Source organism: Heterodontus francisci, chromosome 16, assembly GCF_036365525.1.
Source record: "Heterodontus francisci isolate sHetFra1 chromosome 16, sHetFra1.hap1, whole genome shotgun sequence".
NCBI classification, from domain to species: Eukaryota; Metazoa; Chordata; class Chondrichthyes; order Heterodontiformes; family Heterodontidae; genus Heterodontus; species Heterodontus francisci.
This window is the reverse complement of record NC_090386.1, coordinates 78,299,630-78,315,490: the sequence shown is the minus strand read 5'-3', so window position 1 is coordinate 78,315,490 and position 15,861 is coordinate 78,299,630. Positions and strand designations below refer to the sequence as shown.

Here is a 15,861-nt window from a genome sequence, read left to right as displayed (position 1 = left end):
TTGCACCAATTTAACATCATAATGTCTCACACAAGCGATGTGGTGGTCTTTGTCTGTGAAATTAGTGCCTTGGTATTGTGCATTTAGAAATAAATCAGGGAAATTTTTGCCTATCACTGCTTCATGAAGATTCTGGCCCTTTAAACCATCAAGCTTCCCTTTTGATGCTCAGAAATTAGAACAAATAGATTCCCTTTAATAACTTGGTTAAAACTCGATTTATGTATCCAAAGCCATGCAAATACAGTTTTACATCATCTGACTTTGCATTAACAGCCAGTTAACTGCTCAGTGTAGTAGCTTATGTGTGTTCAGAAAGAAAAATGAGTTTCTGAGTATTTCACTAAAGTGTTTTGAATGCTGGTCTTTCCTGGCCTGGGGTCAGTCTACACAGCTGCTTGAGGCTTTATCTCCCTTCTCAGCACCTATCAAATCAGTGTGCTACACAGTGCAGGACATTTCCCACATTCAACAATCAGCTTGTCAGATGTGCTGTAGATATTGGATTTCTTCCGAATACCAGTGAATGAATGTCATTTACGGCTGTCTTAATACTTTTCCTTTGCAATCTAAAATCGCATGTGATTCAATGAGGCTATAAGTGAACCCAGTTACAGTATGTGGGCACGCATGATTTATCTGCTCCATTATTTTTCTATGATTTTCTATGATTTCTTGCTCTGCCCCGTAAAGAGGAACAGTATAATACCGTTTCTGAATATAAGCAGCTGGGTACATTCCAGCTCTGGTACCTGCATTAATGCGCACAGTAAACACAATCATTTTAATGCAACAGTAATAATTTACACCTAACATTTGAAAGGTTTTATTATTATAATACTGGAGTCTGTTTCAGTTTCACAACGTGCATGCTAAAAGCTTGCAGATCCAATTGGCCAAGGGAGACAGTCATTTCCACGGACTTTGACCACCGAACAGTTAAAAGGAGTTACCCATTCAGGATATTGTCACTAGCCAAAGGAATAGTTCATACTGTAAGGCTGCTGGAAAATGAAACATCTAGAAAGATGCTTAACCCTCTGCTATGGAAAGTCATTCTAGGCCATGGGTTCCTGCGCTTTCTCACTTTCACCTTGCAATGCTTGATCCCATCTCCTGCACAATGTGCAGGAAAAGAGATTACATAGAATATACAACAAAGGAACAGGCCATTCAGCCCGGCAGTTCATGCCAACACTTATGCTCCACTCAAGCCTCCTCCTATGCTTTCTCATCTAACTCTATCAGCATTACCCTCTATTTCCTTCTTTTTTATTGAGCTTCCCCTTAAATGCAACTACACTATTTGCCTTAACTACTGCCTCTGGCAGTGAGTTCCACATTCTCACTGCTCTCTGAGTGAAGAAGTGTCCTCTGCATTCCCTATTTAATTTCTTGACGACTAGCTTATATCGATGTGCTCTAGTTTTTCTCTTCCTCACAAGTGGAAAGACACTCTGTGGGTCTACTTTATCCAAACCTTTCATAATTTTAAACACCTCTATTAGGCCAACCCCTCAGCCTTCTCTTTTCAAGAGAAAGAGAGACCTGGCCTGTTTATCCTTTCCTGATAACAGAATGGTGAGGTTAGACCTATCCTCCTTCTAAATCTTTTTTGCACCCTGTCCAGTGGCTCGACATCCTTTTAATAATAGTGACCAGAATCGTACACAGTACTCCAAGTGCAGTCTAACCAAGGTTTGATACAAGTTTAGCATAACTTGACTACTTTTCAGTTCTGTCCTTGTAGAAATACACCCTAGTGTTTGGCTTGCCCTTTTAGGACCTTATTATCTTGCGTCACGACTTCTACTGATTTGTGCATTTTTACTCCCAGATCCCTTTGCTTCTCTACTCCATTTGGATTCCTATTTTCCAATATGTGACCTCATTACTTTTCTTACCAAAATAAAATACTTCACATTTATCTGTGTTGAAATTAATTTGCCAATTATATGCTCATGCTGAAAGTTTATTTATGTCTTCTTGGAATTTCTTGCAGGCATCCTCAGTATTGATTATGCCCCAACAATTCTGTCATCCACAAATTTAGAAATCAGCAGGAAGTGCGTCAATATGATGCCAGATGGTCAAGGTAAACTGAGGATAAACTAAAAACTACATGTTTTCCCGAGACTCTGAATTTGTACAGTCAGATCAGGAAGGTTGCAGATTTAATCACTGGTTCATGCTGATCTTGGCCAGGCAGCTGGCAGGAGTGCAACAATTGGTCTCTGTGCCCCTAGGTTAAGTAGGGGAATAATCAAACAGGGGAAATAATCAACCAGGGCTCCCATCGCAGTTGCTTCCCAATAACCCTTGACGGAAGTGTGGATATCAGGAAAGGGCAGGATTCGATTAGCCTGTGGTTAATTAGTCACCGGTTTGGTTAGGAACAGGACTGTGATCACTTTCTGTGAACCAAACGACAGCAAGGAGTCAATGGGCCGAATTTTCATTCAGCTACAGAGGCAGGAAGCCCTGCAATTTCCTGCTACAGCAAGTGTGCCAGTCTCTTGCCATGGTCCCACCTCTGGGAAATTTTCATGGAGGCAGGATAAGTGGGGGGGGGGGGGGGGGGAGAGAGGGATGGCTACCCAACTGCAAGTGGTGGGTAGCCAATTAAAGAATTAAAGGGCTTGTTAAGGCCATTCTGCACATGCCGACTGGAATTTTCCAGTCAGCAGCAGGTCCCCCACTGAGGCCAAAACACGACTGAAGAATGGAGGTGGCCTGCCGGCAGCAGACTAGTGGGGGACTGGGGTACCAGTGCTCCATCCAGCCAGGAAAGCCTCCCCCCTCCCCTGACCCCACTGCACCATAGCCTTAGGACCATAACTGCAGCCACTGGCTATCCAGTGGAGGGGTTGCCCTCTTTTAGCGCTGGAGGGCTTCCTATTAACCTTACAGCCTCAGGAGCCCGCCTGATATCCTTAATTAAATGGGGCTCCTCGAAAATCGCCCCCTGGGTCCTGGCACCGACATGTATGGGCATTTCCTCCTGACAGTGGGGCCAGAACCCACAAACAAAAATCTACCTCAATGTCTTCAAGACAGGAAAGGACGGGGAAACTGGCAAAAGACAAAAGCAAACACTTATCAGAAAAATAATGACATCTTGAAGGAGTGCTGCAAATACTAGTTGTACTTAAAAATAAACTAACATTTTTATGTAAACCTTGTGTTCTATTGAGTGAAGTGAGATAAAAGGAGGGAAGTTCCAGCCAATCTTGGGAAATGTTCGATTGCATTATTGGGGTCGTTCCTTGGCTTTGTGAACACCATAGGTAGAGTTTTGCTTTAGGTGCATTCAGCAATCCAAGAACAAATTGCGTCCATAATTGTGCCTGTTTTGAGAAGGTTTATTTTTCTCTGCAGTTTCTGCTCATGTTTGTTTGCATATTTGCCGTGAACCAGTATAATCGGACAACAATTTTTATTTTCGAAAAGAGATCTCACTTTAAAAATATTCCTTGATGTATTTAAGGGTGGTAGCATGGTGTGCTTTGATTAATCTAGCTGAAAATGAGCTCATCACAAAATAAGCATTTTAAATCACAGTGTCAATTCACCACCTGAGAGTAACCTGATTTTAAATTACTGAAGATCGCTTTTAAAAGAGACACAGAACCATTTGTTAGCTATATCAGGTATGGCAGGCATTTTCTAAGTAAATAAAAAAAAGTTCAAATACTTTTAAAATGTTCCATTAGGATTTTGCGTCCAATTTTTAGAGCCTCCTTGAAGGCCCGAAAACAGACACAACTGCCAATAGTGATTAACTTGATCTAGGAGCACGACCAGTTTTGTGGGCACGGCTGGCTTCAACCACAATTTCTTTTTAAACTAGAGCAAAAGATCTTGGAAACGCAATTTGAACTGAATGTAATTTGCACTTAAAATTCCACATTCTTTATCCTGGGTTATGCCAATTTTGCCATAAAAAGAGTACAACTGAGTAAAAAGTCTACTCCCATGAACTTAAGGGCCTCCCAAGTAGAATCATAAAAATAGAATAGTCATCCTTTTAGTCCTCAAAAGTTTCAATCAATAATTAATGATCTTCTAAATACCCACAGATTTTTCTCAAAGACACCAGTCTGGTGAGGTGTGAAAAACACATATCCGAGATTTACTTCTTTCTAAGACATGCTCTGCAAGATGAAAAAAGAATGTTCCCATGGAAAGACTCTTAACAACCTTCTACCACCATATGTAAGAAATGTGAAAGCATTTGTGAATTTTCAACACATTCTTCAGGATTGTCTCCATACCGGAATTGTGAATCTCAACTATTTCAAGCAGGCAGCCACATGTTGTGAGCACAGAAAAGTTTCCCATTCATCTGATCAAAGTAAAACCACACAACAGGCTTATTTCTCTGCAGTAATTGTAAATCACAGCCACAAGCTGACTGAGATCCTGCTGCACTGACATCATGTGCATTGGAAAATCAATAGCTAGTTCAAAATCAATCATCAATGGCCACTAAGTATTTGGAGGCACAATGCATTTTCACACACCATATTAAAAAAAGAAATTGATAGTTTGCATTTGTTTCCGTACTTAATTCATGATATTTAAATGCTATAATTCAAATTGTCCAACACACTCTGCACAAAATGTTAACCTTTGTTTTTGCCCAGGAAGCCTGCTTTGCTTAAAAAGGTCAGCAGCCCTCATGGAATGACATGGCAATAAGTACATGACTCCAGAACCTATGAGTTCAGCTGCGAAATCTATTAGTTATACAGCATAGGTTTTCAAACTGAGGGCTCTGGACCCTAGGGCCTGCATAAGTGTCTGCAGAATCAGCAGATTCCTGCCCGTTATCAGACTTTTGTACTTGTTGAGTTGCTAGAACAGTTGTTTCTGTTGCTGGACATCAACAAATATAGTTTCATGCAATGATAACACCATTTTCCTTTAGATAGCTGAAACAGTCAACTTAATTGAAGTGTACTATGAGCCAAAATCGGCTGCCTTTTAGACCCGATTTCAATTGGGGGGGGGGGGGGAGGGGGGTGTATAAGGAGTGGCTGACCCATTATCCTCCTGCTGTACACTCTGTGTTGAAGTTTAAAAGTTTTGCCCACTGTCTGAAAAGGTTGGGGCGAAGGGGAGGGGTGGTCACAGGGACTGTCACAATATATGCAAGAGATCCCTTCATACAGTAAAGTTTGAAAACCATTGCTCTACCATATATAATTTAGAAATTCCATTGACAACTACAAGAAATGATATCTGCTGTCTTTGCACTCAGCAGTCATGTGAATTCATAAAGGGGCAACATATTATTAAAGGATAAATACAGACGACTATACAGACCTGCCATCCAATCTCCTAAATTTAATCAATGTTGCATGTGAAAAAAGAAAAGGGGATTAGATACAAGCCATGCTTTTAAAGATAAGCAATAGTTACAACTTATCATTCATTAAAGCAACATGCAAATCTTAACTGTTCAAGAGTGTTTCTTTTTCCAATAATTCAGATTTAGCATTCTGTCAATCTAATAAAAATAGTAGATTTGCCATTCACTAAGGACAACCATTAACAGCAGATAGCTACAGCCTTTTCTGGTCAAAATTAGGCGTCATACTTCTTGGGAAATCCCAACACAAGGGACTAATTTGGGTTCAGGGTGATGGTGTAAATGGGGCACTATCAATCCTGTCGATCGTATATCTCTCCTGTCTTTCATTTCCACTGACTCCAAATAGGGGGAGATGAATAATGGGCAGCTCAACCAATATTGCCTGGATTACCCCATCATCCAAAGTCAAACTTATCCCCAAGGAGTTTTTCTTTCAAAAATATTTTAAGATTTCATTTACTTCAGCATATACAAGAGCTCTCTGTCATAAGAACAGCGGGGGGAAGTGGGTGGAATGAGAGTTGGGTGAGCAGGAAAGTTACAGAATTCTTATCTTCTATAGAATTTCACCCAGTGGTACAGCAGCTGATATCATTTATGGCAGCCCGGAATGTTCCTTTAAGCTTTCCTTAAAGGCGCAGTATCTCTTTTTATGACACTGAAATCTCTGCTAAAATCTGGAGAGGCAATTAGACTAGCAATGTATAATTCTCTTAGAAAAAGACTATCCCTTAAAAAAAGTTAATAGTAGTGATAATTGTACATATATTTACTCCAGTAAACTCCTCCCAGAAAGCCTAATTGCAAAGGGAGATTTATGCTGTAATGTAAAGTAACATAAAGTACATACAAAGTTAAATTCACCACATTCCAGCCAAATTTGTCCTGAAATACTTCAAAAATTCTTAGAATTTAAAATATGAAGATTATAGAATGATGTGTTCAATCATTTTCCCTGCCTACCCAATAACTTAGTGAAAGTGATTGACACTGGAAGGAGGAGGGTGGACTGAGCATACAGTGAAATTAAGGCAAAATATGGAAAAATGGTCTCACTAATAGTCTCTCAACTGACAATCATACCCATTGCTACACAAACTGAGTTATAATAGTTACCAGTAATTACTGAAATAATTTTATCTTCCTATGCAGCCAGATATTTTCCATTTCTTAAAATTTACCTTTTAAACTGTATTGCATGCTTTACTGAATGATACAGCTAAAATATAATCTTTGAAAGCAGAATGAATGAATGACCACAGGTCTGATCCCTCCACTCTAGTGAATTCTTATTTGCAATTGCGTTTCTAGATAGAGAAGCTGAGTGGAGGCAGTGAGTCTCCATTAAGGCAGTGTGGAAAATCAAACTGAGTCATCCGTGTGGTATGAGCAGATGCCCAGGAGTAGGCTACACACACACACCCTGTTTAATACTGAAGATGTATAACTTGTGAGGACATGCTTGGAACAAAAGGAAAATATGCCTACTCTACCCTGCTTACCTGCTCATATACACACAGAATCCTTCATGGTTGCTAAGATGGGCAGCTGTCGGCAAAATCTCCCTGAACAACAGAACACTGTTTCTCTAAGATCCTTTCCCAAACTTCCTTCTGGTGGTGATCCTACCAAGCAAGCCAAGCAGGGCCTAAACCCAGGTTTTTTAGTAGACTCGTGCCCCTATTGTGACTCTAGCATCAGCTTGCCTCAGTTAGTAGTACTCTCAACTCTATGTCAGAGCATTGTGGGCTCAAAGACCCACTCCAGGGCTCGAGTACACAATCCAAGTTGACATTTCAGTGCAGTACTGAGGAAGTACTGCATTATAAGAGCTGCAGTCATTGGAGACCGCGTCTGCCTGTTCAGGTAAGATCAAAGACACATTTCAAAAGAGAAAAGAAGTTCATCACTCAGCCACCACCACCAAAACAGATGACTTATCAAACTGGCGTCTATGGGATCCTTCTGTGGACAAATTGGCTGAAACATTCACCTACAGTGACTGCATTTCAAAACTGCTTGGTGCGTAGTTCTTCAAGATGTTTTTCAGAGACATAGTAAGGTGCTATACAATTTTTATTAAGCAATATGCTCAGTTGTAATTTTAGCTGTTATGACTTGAAAATAAAAGAAGAAACGTAAAGGATTTTTTTTAATAAAGCCATTCAAGAATGTCGTGGTTATAATTTGACCCCTGCACTGTAAATCAAACACTGAAATGGATTTCCCAAATGCTCAATAGCAAATTAAACAGTAATAGACTGAACATTTAGGTAAAATGATTGAGAAAGTCACAGAGGGATTGAAAAAAATTCATTAAAGGGTGAACATTCAGATTAATTCAGACACTAAAGTTTTGTTTAAGTCAAAAATAGTACACTACTTGCAAGGTTAGCAGACTCCCTAGAAGGTAAGTGAAAGGAATGTCAGTGACACAGAGTTCCTCAATGGAATGTTTTAGATGCCCAAGTAGCTTTCAAATACCTTTTACTTGTCCAACAATTCAATGTGCTTTTGGCTATACCTGACATTTGCTAATATGAGGGTGCGTACTAAATATCCGACAGGTCACTCATTGGGTCCCCACAAAGTGGGCAGAATTTGACAAACATCCCCACTCCACCTGAGCAGTACCTTTCCTCAAACTGACGGAATCGTCAAATCTAAGCCACCTGAATTGGGCCAAAGTTTTGCTTTTTGTAAAATGGGACACTGAATATTCAGTTTGAAACTCAACCCTAAATAATTATATTTATTTAAAAGAGCTGGGCTGGTTCGGAACATTCACACCAACCCCAACCAGATTAGCTGAATCTCCTCTGATAATAAAATTTAAACGCAATTGGGCTACATTTCATTATAGCAACAGGGGTCCTGGTGGCAGGCCAGAAGACGGGGGGTGGGGGGCAGACCCTGCCTCGGCACTTCATCAGAGCCCCAAAATCAATCCACGGGGGGCAGTCAATTAATTGCCTGCCATCCCTTTAAGGTACGAGCACCTGCCTCCAGATCTGCCGGCCAATCGGAAGGCTGGCAGCTCTGCAGTACCAGCAGCGCCACTAGAAGCAGTGGCGACTACCAGTACTCCAGGAAGCCCCACAGTACCGAAGACAGGAGAAGACTCCAGGGCAGGTAAGTAGGGTCGAGGTCGCTGCAGCCAGTGAGGAAGGCCCTGGCAACAGGGTCGGGAGAGGGGGTGTTGGTGTAAGTGGGGTGGGGGGGATATCCGCCTGGGGTGGGGGTAAGGGGTGCTGATTGCCGCTTGGTAGGGGCCCTAGATTGTTCCTAAAGGAGGAAACCCCGACCCTGCTACGAGGCCGCCAGGCTTCACCTGGCGACATCTGCCCACAGCAAGAGGCCCTTGCGCCTTCAGAAAAACTGAGGTGGAGGTGGGAAGAGGCCCTTAAGTGGCCTCTTAAGGGCCTCAATTGGCCTGGGGCAGGAAGGCCGTCCTCCACCTTCCCCACCCCCACCAAACGGCAGGGGGCCGGGGCAATGTCGGGAATGGCACCCCCTGCCATTTTGTTTGCTCCTCTGCCTCGAAGGGCAGAACTAAATCCTGCCCAGTATGCAGGGGCTGGGGGTGTGTGGGGCTGAGAGGTAAGAGGTGAAAAACATATAACCTGAATGAAACTACGAACTGCTGTTTATCAAATGCTATAGCCACAACAAGCTAATTTCATACTTACGTGTTGTTAACAATCTGCAGTCGCTCCCCTTTATTAAAGGATAGGTCACTTGCTGTCCTGGACTCATAATCATACAGTGCCACAAATGTGGTGACGCCACCTGAAGAGAGAGATAGAAAAATCTAATAAAATCAGCGCTTTGCAGAAAGCTGTAACTGATGTTATTTACTTCATATTTATGAGGAAAGAAAAACAAATTTGTTTGAGTTCACATTGCTTTCCTCCAGATCCCCTTTTGAGTCACTATATGCTCATTGGAGCTCTGGTAATATAGATGCATATGGCCACTAATGATCAAATAGCAGTGACCAGAAGCGTTTGTTGATCAGATAGCTTTGTCATCCTTAGTGAGCTACCATGTTTCATCAGCTACTTTATTACCCGAGTGCTGCTGGATCTATCAATTGATATTTATCATCATAATTGCCCGGCTTGCAAATGAAAAATAATGATACATCAAACATGACCATATTTTTGGCAATGATGCAGAAAAGCAACAGTCATGGAATGAATACACAGATGCAGTGACCTGGAAAAATTACCATGCCTGAAGGTAGGGGGAGGGGCGTGATTCCAGTGCCACGCATGGTCCAAGTGTCTAGCGAGGTCAGTCGCAAGATCAAGGCAAATTGAGCTGCCAAACTCATTAAGAAAGAAAGATATGTTTAGCACCTTTCATGACATCAGGACATCCAAAAATGTTTTACAGCCAACGGAGTATTTTTGAAACGTAGCCACTGTTGTAACGGAGGAAACGTATCAGCTAATTTGTGCACAGTAAAGTCTCACAAACAGCAATGTGATAACGACCAGATCATCTGTTTTATTGACATTGGTGGAGACCTAAATATTGGCCAGAACCTCTGGGGAGAACTTCCTTGTGCATCTTTGAAAAGTGCTGTGGCATCTTTTGCATCCATCTGAGAGGGTAGACAAGGTCTCATTGTAACATCTCATCTGAAAGATGGCACCTCCGACAGCCAGCTCGGTCAGTAGTGATGCTACCGAGCCAGTCTTGGTGATGGACATTGAAGTCCGCCACCCAGAGTACATTCTGTGCCCTTGCCACCCTCAATGCTTCCTCCAAGTGGTGTTCAACATGGAGGAGTACTGACTCATCAGCTGAGGGAGGGCGGTAGGTGGTAATCAGCAGGAGGTTTCCTTGCCCAAGTTTGACCTGATGCCATGAGACTTCATGGGGTCCAGAGTCGATGTTGAGGACTCCCAGGGCAACTCCCTCCCTACTGTATACCACTGTGCTGCCACCTCTGGTGGGTCTGTCCTGCCGGTGGGACAGGACGTACTCGGGGATGCTGATGGCGGTGTCTGGGACATTGTCAGGTATGATTCCGTGAGTATGACTATGTCAGGCTGTTGCTTGACTAGTCTGTGGGACAATTCTCCCAACTTTGGCACAAGCCCCCAGATGTTAGTAAGGAGGACTTTGCAGGGTCGACAGGGCTGGGTTTGCCATTGTCGTTTCCGGTGCCTAGGTCGATGCCGGGTGGTCCGTCCAGTTTAATTCCTTTTTATTGACTTCGTTAGATAAAGCTGAGTGGTTTGCTAGGCCATTTCAGAGGGCATGTAAGAGTCCAGACCAGGTAAGGACAGCAGATTTCCTCCCCTAAAGGACATTAATGAACTAGATGTTTTTTTTTTACAACAATCGACAATGGTTTCATGAACAATTGACAATGGTTTCATGACCATCATTAGACTAGCTTTTTAATTCCAGATATATTAAATCAAATTCCAATTTCTGCTGTGGTGGAATTTGAACCCATGGGTCTCTGAGTTACTAGTCCAGTGTCAATACCACTACGACACCACCTCCCCTAAGCTTGGTTAATCCCACAACCTTTTGATTCAGAGACAGGAATGCTAGTACTGAGTCACGTCTAACACCAGGATAGTACTGGTGTTCTGCAGGAGCCATTCAGAACTTCAAAGGCAGCAAGATCAGACTGCGGCCTGTGGCTCTGGAAAGTCCGGGGGTTGGGGGAAGCAGTGAGTTGGGGATTGTGAGCAGTGTGATTCAAATGTGGAGCCACTGCTCCTCAACAAGACAAGTAAAAAAAATCTTATCTTACTTTTTAGCTGGTAGAGTCAAGTGGTCCCTTTAAGGACAACAGGTTTGGTTGCTGAATGCCTGAAGGAGCTGACTGCAGCAAGCCCAGTGTATGCTACAATCACTCCCAGACCTATTTGGCAAAGGGGCTTGAATTTACATAGCACAATGGGCACATGCCCGGGATGCCTCCAGGGAAGTCCTAAGCAATATGGCAGGTGGTACACTTGCAGCCCAAAAAGAGCACACAATGGCATATTGGATCCTTAGTTGTCCATTTTAGCCTGTAAAACGGGAGCAGCATGATTCAATTTCTAGGCAAGTGTCTTGATATGGTTCATCAACAAACGAAAAGCAGAGCATTGTAAAACTAGATTGAACCCCATCCCCCATAAAAAATAAACATGCATTTGAGATATAGAAAAGCATATAGGCAAAACACAAGCTGATGGAAAACAATGTGAAACAAAAGGAGTTGCTGGGAAATTAAAAACCTGCATTTTCTTAATTAAAACAGCAAGCAGCAGAAAATGTGGAACACGAAGAACTATTGCAGAAAAATGGATCACAGTTCCAATTTCTCAGCATCACACAGCTTCAATGCTTTTAAATTTTAAAAGCTGGGAAAAAGATAGATTCTAGTTCTAAAGGTTTTAAAAGCCACTACATGCCTTCTATATAGATTTCAGGCGCAGGTCAGAAGCACTGTTTCTTTGTTTGCATTGTCCAGAAAATGCTGTTGGCAGCAACGCTAATTAATTTGCAGTCCAAGCACAGTGGGGCAAATGGAGCATTTCCTTTCACACCTGTGGCGATGACATTTACTGTGGAAAAGATGCTGGCCAGAACACCACAAGAACATCTGTTGCTTTGTGTGGGGATCAGGGTGGTGAGTACTGGGGTAGGGGAGGAAAGGCTCCCGTCAAGTTGAAATAATAATCTAATTTCTAGCCTGCCAGCCCTTTTGGGCAAGAAGGTTTTGTTCTTCCTTTTTGTATTTCAATTATACTTTCAAAGGCAGATTTCTCAGCTTATTGACAAATGAAATGCAGCCACTGGAGCACTGCAAGTACTTGGCTTCCACGAATCCCTGTCCTTTGAAATATTAATGCTGCCAGATTGTGCTGGGAGATGACAATAATCTTTCTGCTCGCCAACAGAAACTTTCGCAATGGGCTTCTGCCAGCACTAATCGAGGCAAAAGAAAATCTTCCTCACAATTTCTTGGCAATTATTTGTATGCAATAGAGATAACATTCTTTGGGATGATGCCAGTTTTTTTCCCTTAATTAACAACACGTCAGCCGAGTCACAGACACAGACCATTCTGAAACGGACAACTTCTGAAAATGCAATGTCACCAGATTGTTAATTACACCAAAAAAGAAACAGGCAAATTTCTTGGACTGCTATGTGCAGATTATAGCTGTTTTTACCTTGTACCATCAGTTGTCAATGTGTGGGTGTCAACCAAAAGCTAAACGCAATGGATTTTTTTGTTGTTGGGCATTGCAGTCCTGAAGATCCATATTTATTCTAACTGAGACCTTTCCAACTGTCATTGTTCTTCTAGGGGTTGATAAATGCACTGATTGATGGCAGCAGTGCAACTCCTTGTAATGGGATCATGAAACAATGTCACTAGGCCTTCACATTTGCACACACTGCGATTCCTTGAAGTGGCATCACTCTTCAGCTCGACCGAAAATGAGAGTCAACTGGGACCTTGGTGAGCAAAGGGGCCAACTGGCTATCTTCTTAAATCAATGAGATTTAAGGATAGAAAATCAAAAAGAGTAAATTAGAGTCAAATTAGGTACAAAAACAGAAATATAGAGAGGGAAAGATTAATTGGATTAAGAGAGAAAAATAAGAGAGGAAAAGCCAGAAATTTTAAATTTTACATTTTAAAAGCCTCCAAAGACAATTTGCTACCCGCAAGAATGAGACTCCACAGTTTAAACGGCTCCCTTTCTGGACCAGGGGGGTTGAGTGGCATTACAGGAACAGAAATCTCGCCATCAAAAGGGTCCTTATGCTATTAAGTGTCAGCTCTGATTGTTGCAGCAAATTTAATTCTTATTTACTGCGCTTATGCAGCAAAACCTTGAAATTCACGGGACGGTTGATGGCATTTTCACAAGGCTAACTGCAGAGGATAGCAAATTTTCCAGAAACTTGTGGTGAATCACAACTCACAGGGTTTCTCTTCCTTGCCACAAATTGCTTGATTATTTACACATGCAGTTATGCAGGATATGCAGTTATCTTGCTGTTATTTTCCCAGAAAATTCTGAATGTGTTGCACACAACAATAAGGGAGGGGAGAGAACACGGTGTCCAAAACAATGTTGGGCAACTTTAATTAAATATATAACCGAAGTTTTGCTTTCTGTCCTATCTGTAGAAAGGACCTCAATGGAAAAAAAAATCTTAATTTGAGCACTGACTAAGTGCTACAGGTGGTTCATATTTCCTTTCATCATCTTCCAGGGATCTGCCTTGTCGTAGTTTATCTTCAACTGCGTGTGTATGCCTTATTCAATGGGAATATTGTGTAGCAGACTAAAGTTATTCTTTCAGCTTGTTCCCGCTTATACAGTAAGGCATCATTCGAGTCGTCCGAGCATTGCATATACTGTACTTCACAAATGTGTGCAATTGTAAGTTCTTTCTTGTGGGACCTGGAGTTCCACAGAGATGCTATCAATGATGTTGCGAGTAGGAACCCATATCTCCCAGAAACCAGCTTGCATTCTATCTTCTATCTTGTGAGATGAGCAATTCCCACTCAGGGAGCAGCAACATCTTCAAGTAGTCGTCAGTGAATCAGGGAGGCATACATTATTTCCGTGAACTGGGATGAGCAAAGGAACAGAGGGGAAGAAGAGTACCAAAATGAACTGGATGGCAGGGGGAGAGGATTGCCTGTGCTGAGTGAATGGGGTGGAGTGAATTCCACATAAAGTGGAAGCCAAAGGGAAAGAGATTTAACCAGATTGAACAAGACAAGAACATTAATAAAAATTCACAATAACCAGAAATTTCTCCACAAGAAATGAGGAACAAACTCTTTTGAAATTTACCTTCAGTGGTTTTGATAATAGGGAGAGCACTATCTGCAGGTGCACAAGTGGGGATGTGAGTACATTTAATGGTAGCCTGTACTCAGTGAGCACCACCCTACTGCTCTTAGCTGGTGCAGGATGCCAATGTGAACATGATCTATGCTTTTTGAAAGAGGTAGCTATAGAGATAGTGGATGCATTGGTGATCAACTTCCAAAATTCTATAGATTCTGGAGCGGTTCCTGCAGATTGGAAGGTCGCAAATGTCACTCCAGTATTCAAGGAGGGAGGGAGAGAGAAAACAGGGAATTACAGACCGGTTAGCCTTATATCAGTCATTGGGAAATGCTAGAATCTATTCCAAAGGATGTGACAAATGGACACTTGGATAATAATGATCGGATTGGGAATAGTCAACATGGATTTCTGAATGGGAAATCATGTTTGACAAACCTGTTGGAGTTTTTTGAGGATATTACTAACAGAATTGATGAAGGGGAGTCAGTGGACATGGTATACTTGGATTTTCAAAAGGTCTTTGATAAAATCCCCTACAGGAGGTTGGTTGGCAAAAGTAAAGCACATGGGGTAGAATGTAATATACTGGCATGGATTAAGGATTGGTTAACAGGCAGAAAACAGACTAGGAATAAATGGGTCATTCTCACATTGGCAGGCTGTGACTAGTGGGGTACCGCAGGGATCAGTGCTTGGGCCCGAGCTGTTCACAATATATATCAATGATTTGGATGTGGGGACCAAATGTAGTATTTCCAAGTTCGCGAATGACACAAAAATTGGTGGGAATGTGTGTTGTGAGCAAGGTACAAAGTGGCTTCAAGGGGATTTGGACTGACTTAGTGAGTGGGCAAGAACGTGGCAGATGGAATATAATGTGGAAAAATGTGAGGTTATCCACTTTGGTAGGTGGAACAGATATGCAGAGTACTTTTTAAATGGTAAGAGATTAGAAAATGTAGATGTACAAAGGGACCTGGGTGTCCTTGCCAATAAGTCACTGAAAGCTAACATGCAGGTGCAGCAAGCAATTAAGAAGGCTAATGGTGTGTTAGCCTTTAATGCAAGAGAATTTGAGCACAGGAGTAGTGAAGTCTTGCTTCAATTGTATAGAAACTTGGTTAGACTGCACCTGGAGTACTGTATGTAGTTTTGGTCCCCTTACCTTAGGAAGGATATTATTGCCATAGAGGGTGTGCAACGAACGTTCACCAGACTTATTCCCAGGATGGTGGGGCTGTCCTATGAAGAGAGATTGGGGAAACTGGGCCTGTATTATCTATAGTTTCAAAGAATGAGAGGTGATCTCATTGAAACCTACAAAATTCTTAAAGGGATAGATAGGGTAGATGCAGCTAAGATGTTTCCCCTGGTAGGGGAAACTAGAACCAGAAGACACAATTTCAAAATAAGGGGGAAGCCACTTAAGAAAGAGATGAGGAGAAACTGTCACTTAGAAAGGCATGGGTTAATCAAGGAGATTCAGAATGGATTTGTTAAAGGAAGATCTTGTTTGACTGATTTGCTTGAATTTTTTGAAGAACAGGGAAGATAGATGAAGGTAGTGCAGTTGACGTGGTCTACATAGATTTTAGCAACGCTTTTGACAAGGTCCCACATGGCAGACTGGTTAAAAAAATA

The 15,861-nt window shown here is 42.0% G+C and overlaps 1 protein-coding gene across 7 annotated transcripts in view; it reads right to left on the bottom strand.

Moving 5' to 3' along the window:
* Positions 1-15,861, bottom strand: part of LOC137378217 (proto-oncogene tyrosine-protein kinase Src-like) — a 195,794-nt gene that overhangs the window by 65,507 nt on the left and 114,426 nt on the right. For all 7 annotated transcript variants that reach the window (XM_068048421.1, XM_068048420.1, XM_068048423.1 and 4 more), the window contains one exon: positions 9,067-9,166. In XM_068048421.1, coding sequence (XP_067904522.1) covers positions 9,067-9,166 — 100 coding nt within the window. The remainder of the gene's footprint in view (positions 1-9,066; positions 9,167-15,861) is intronic.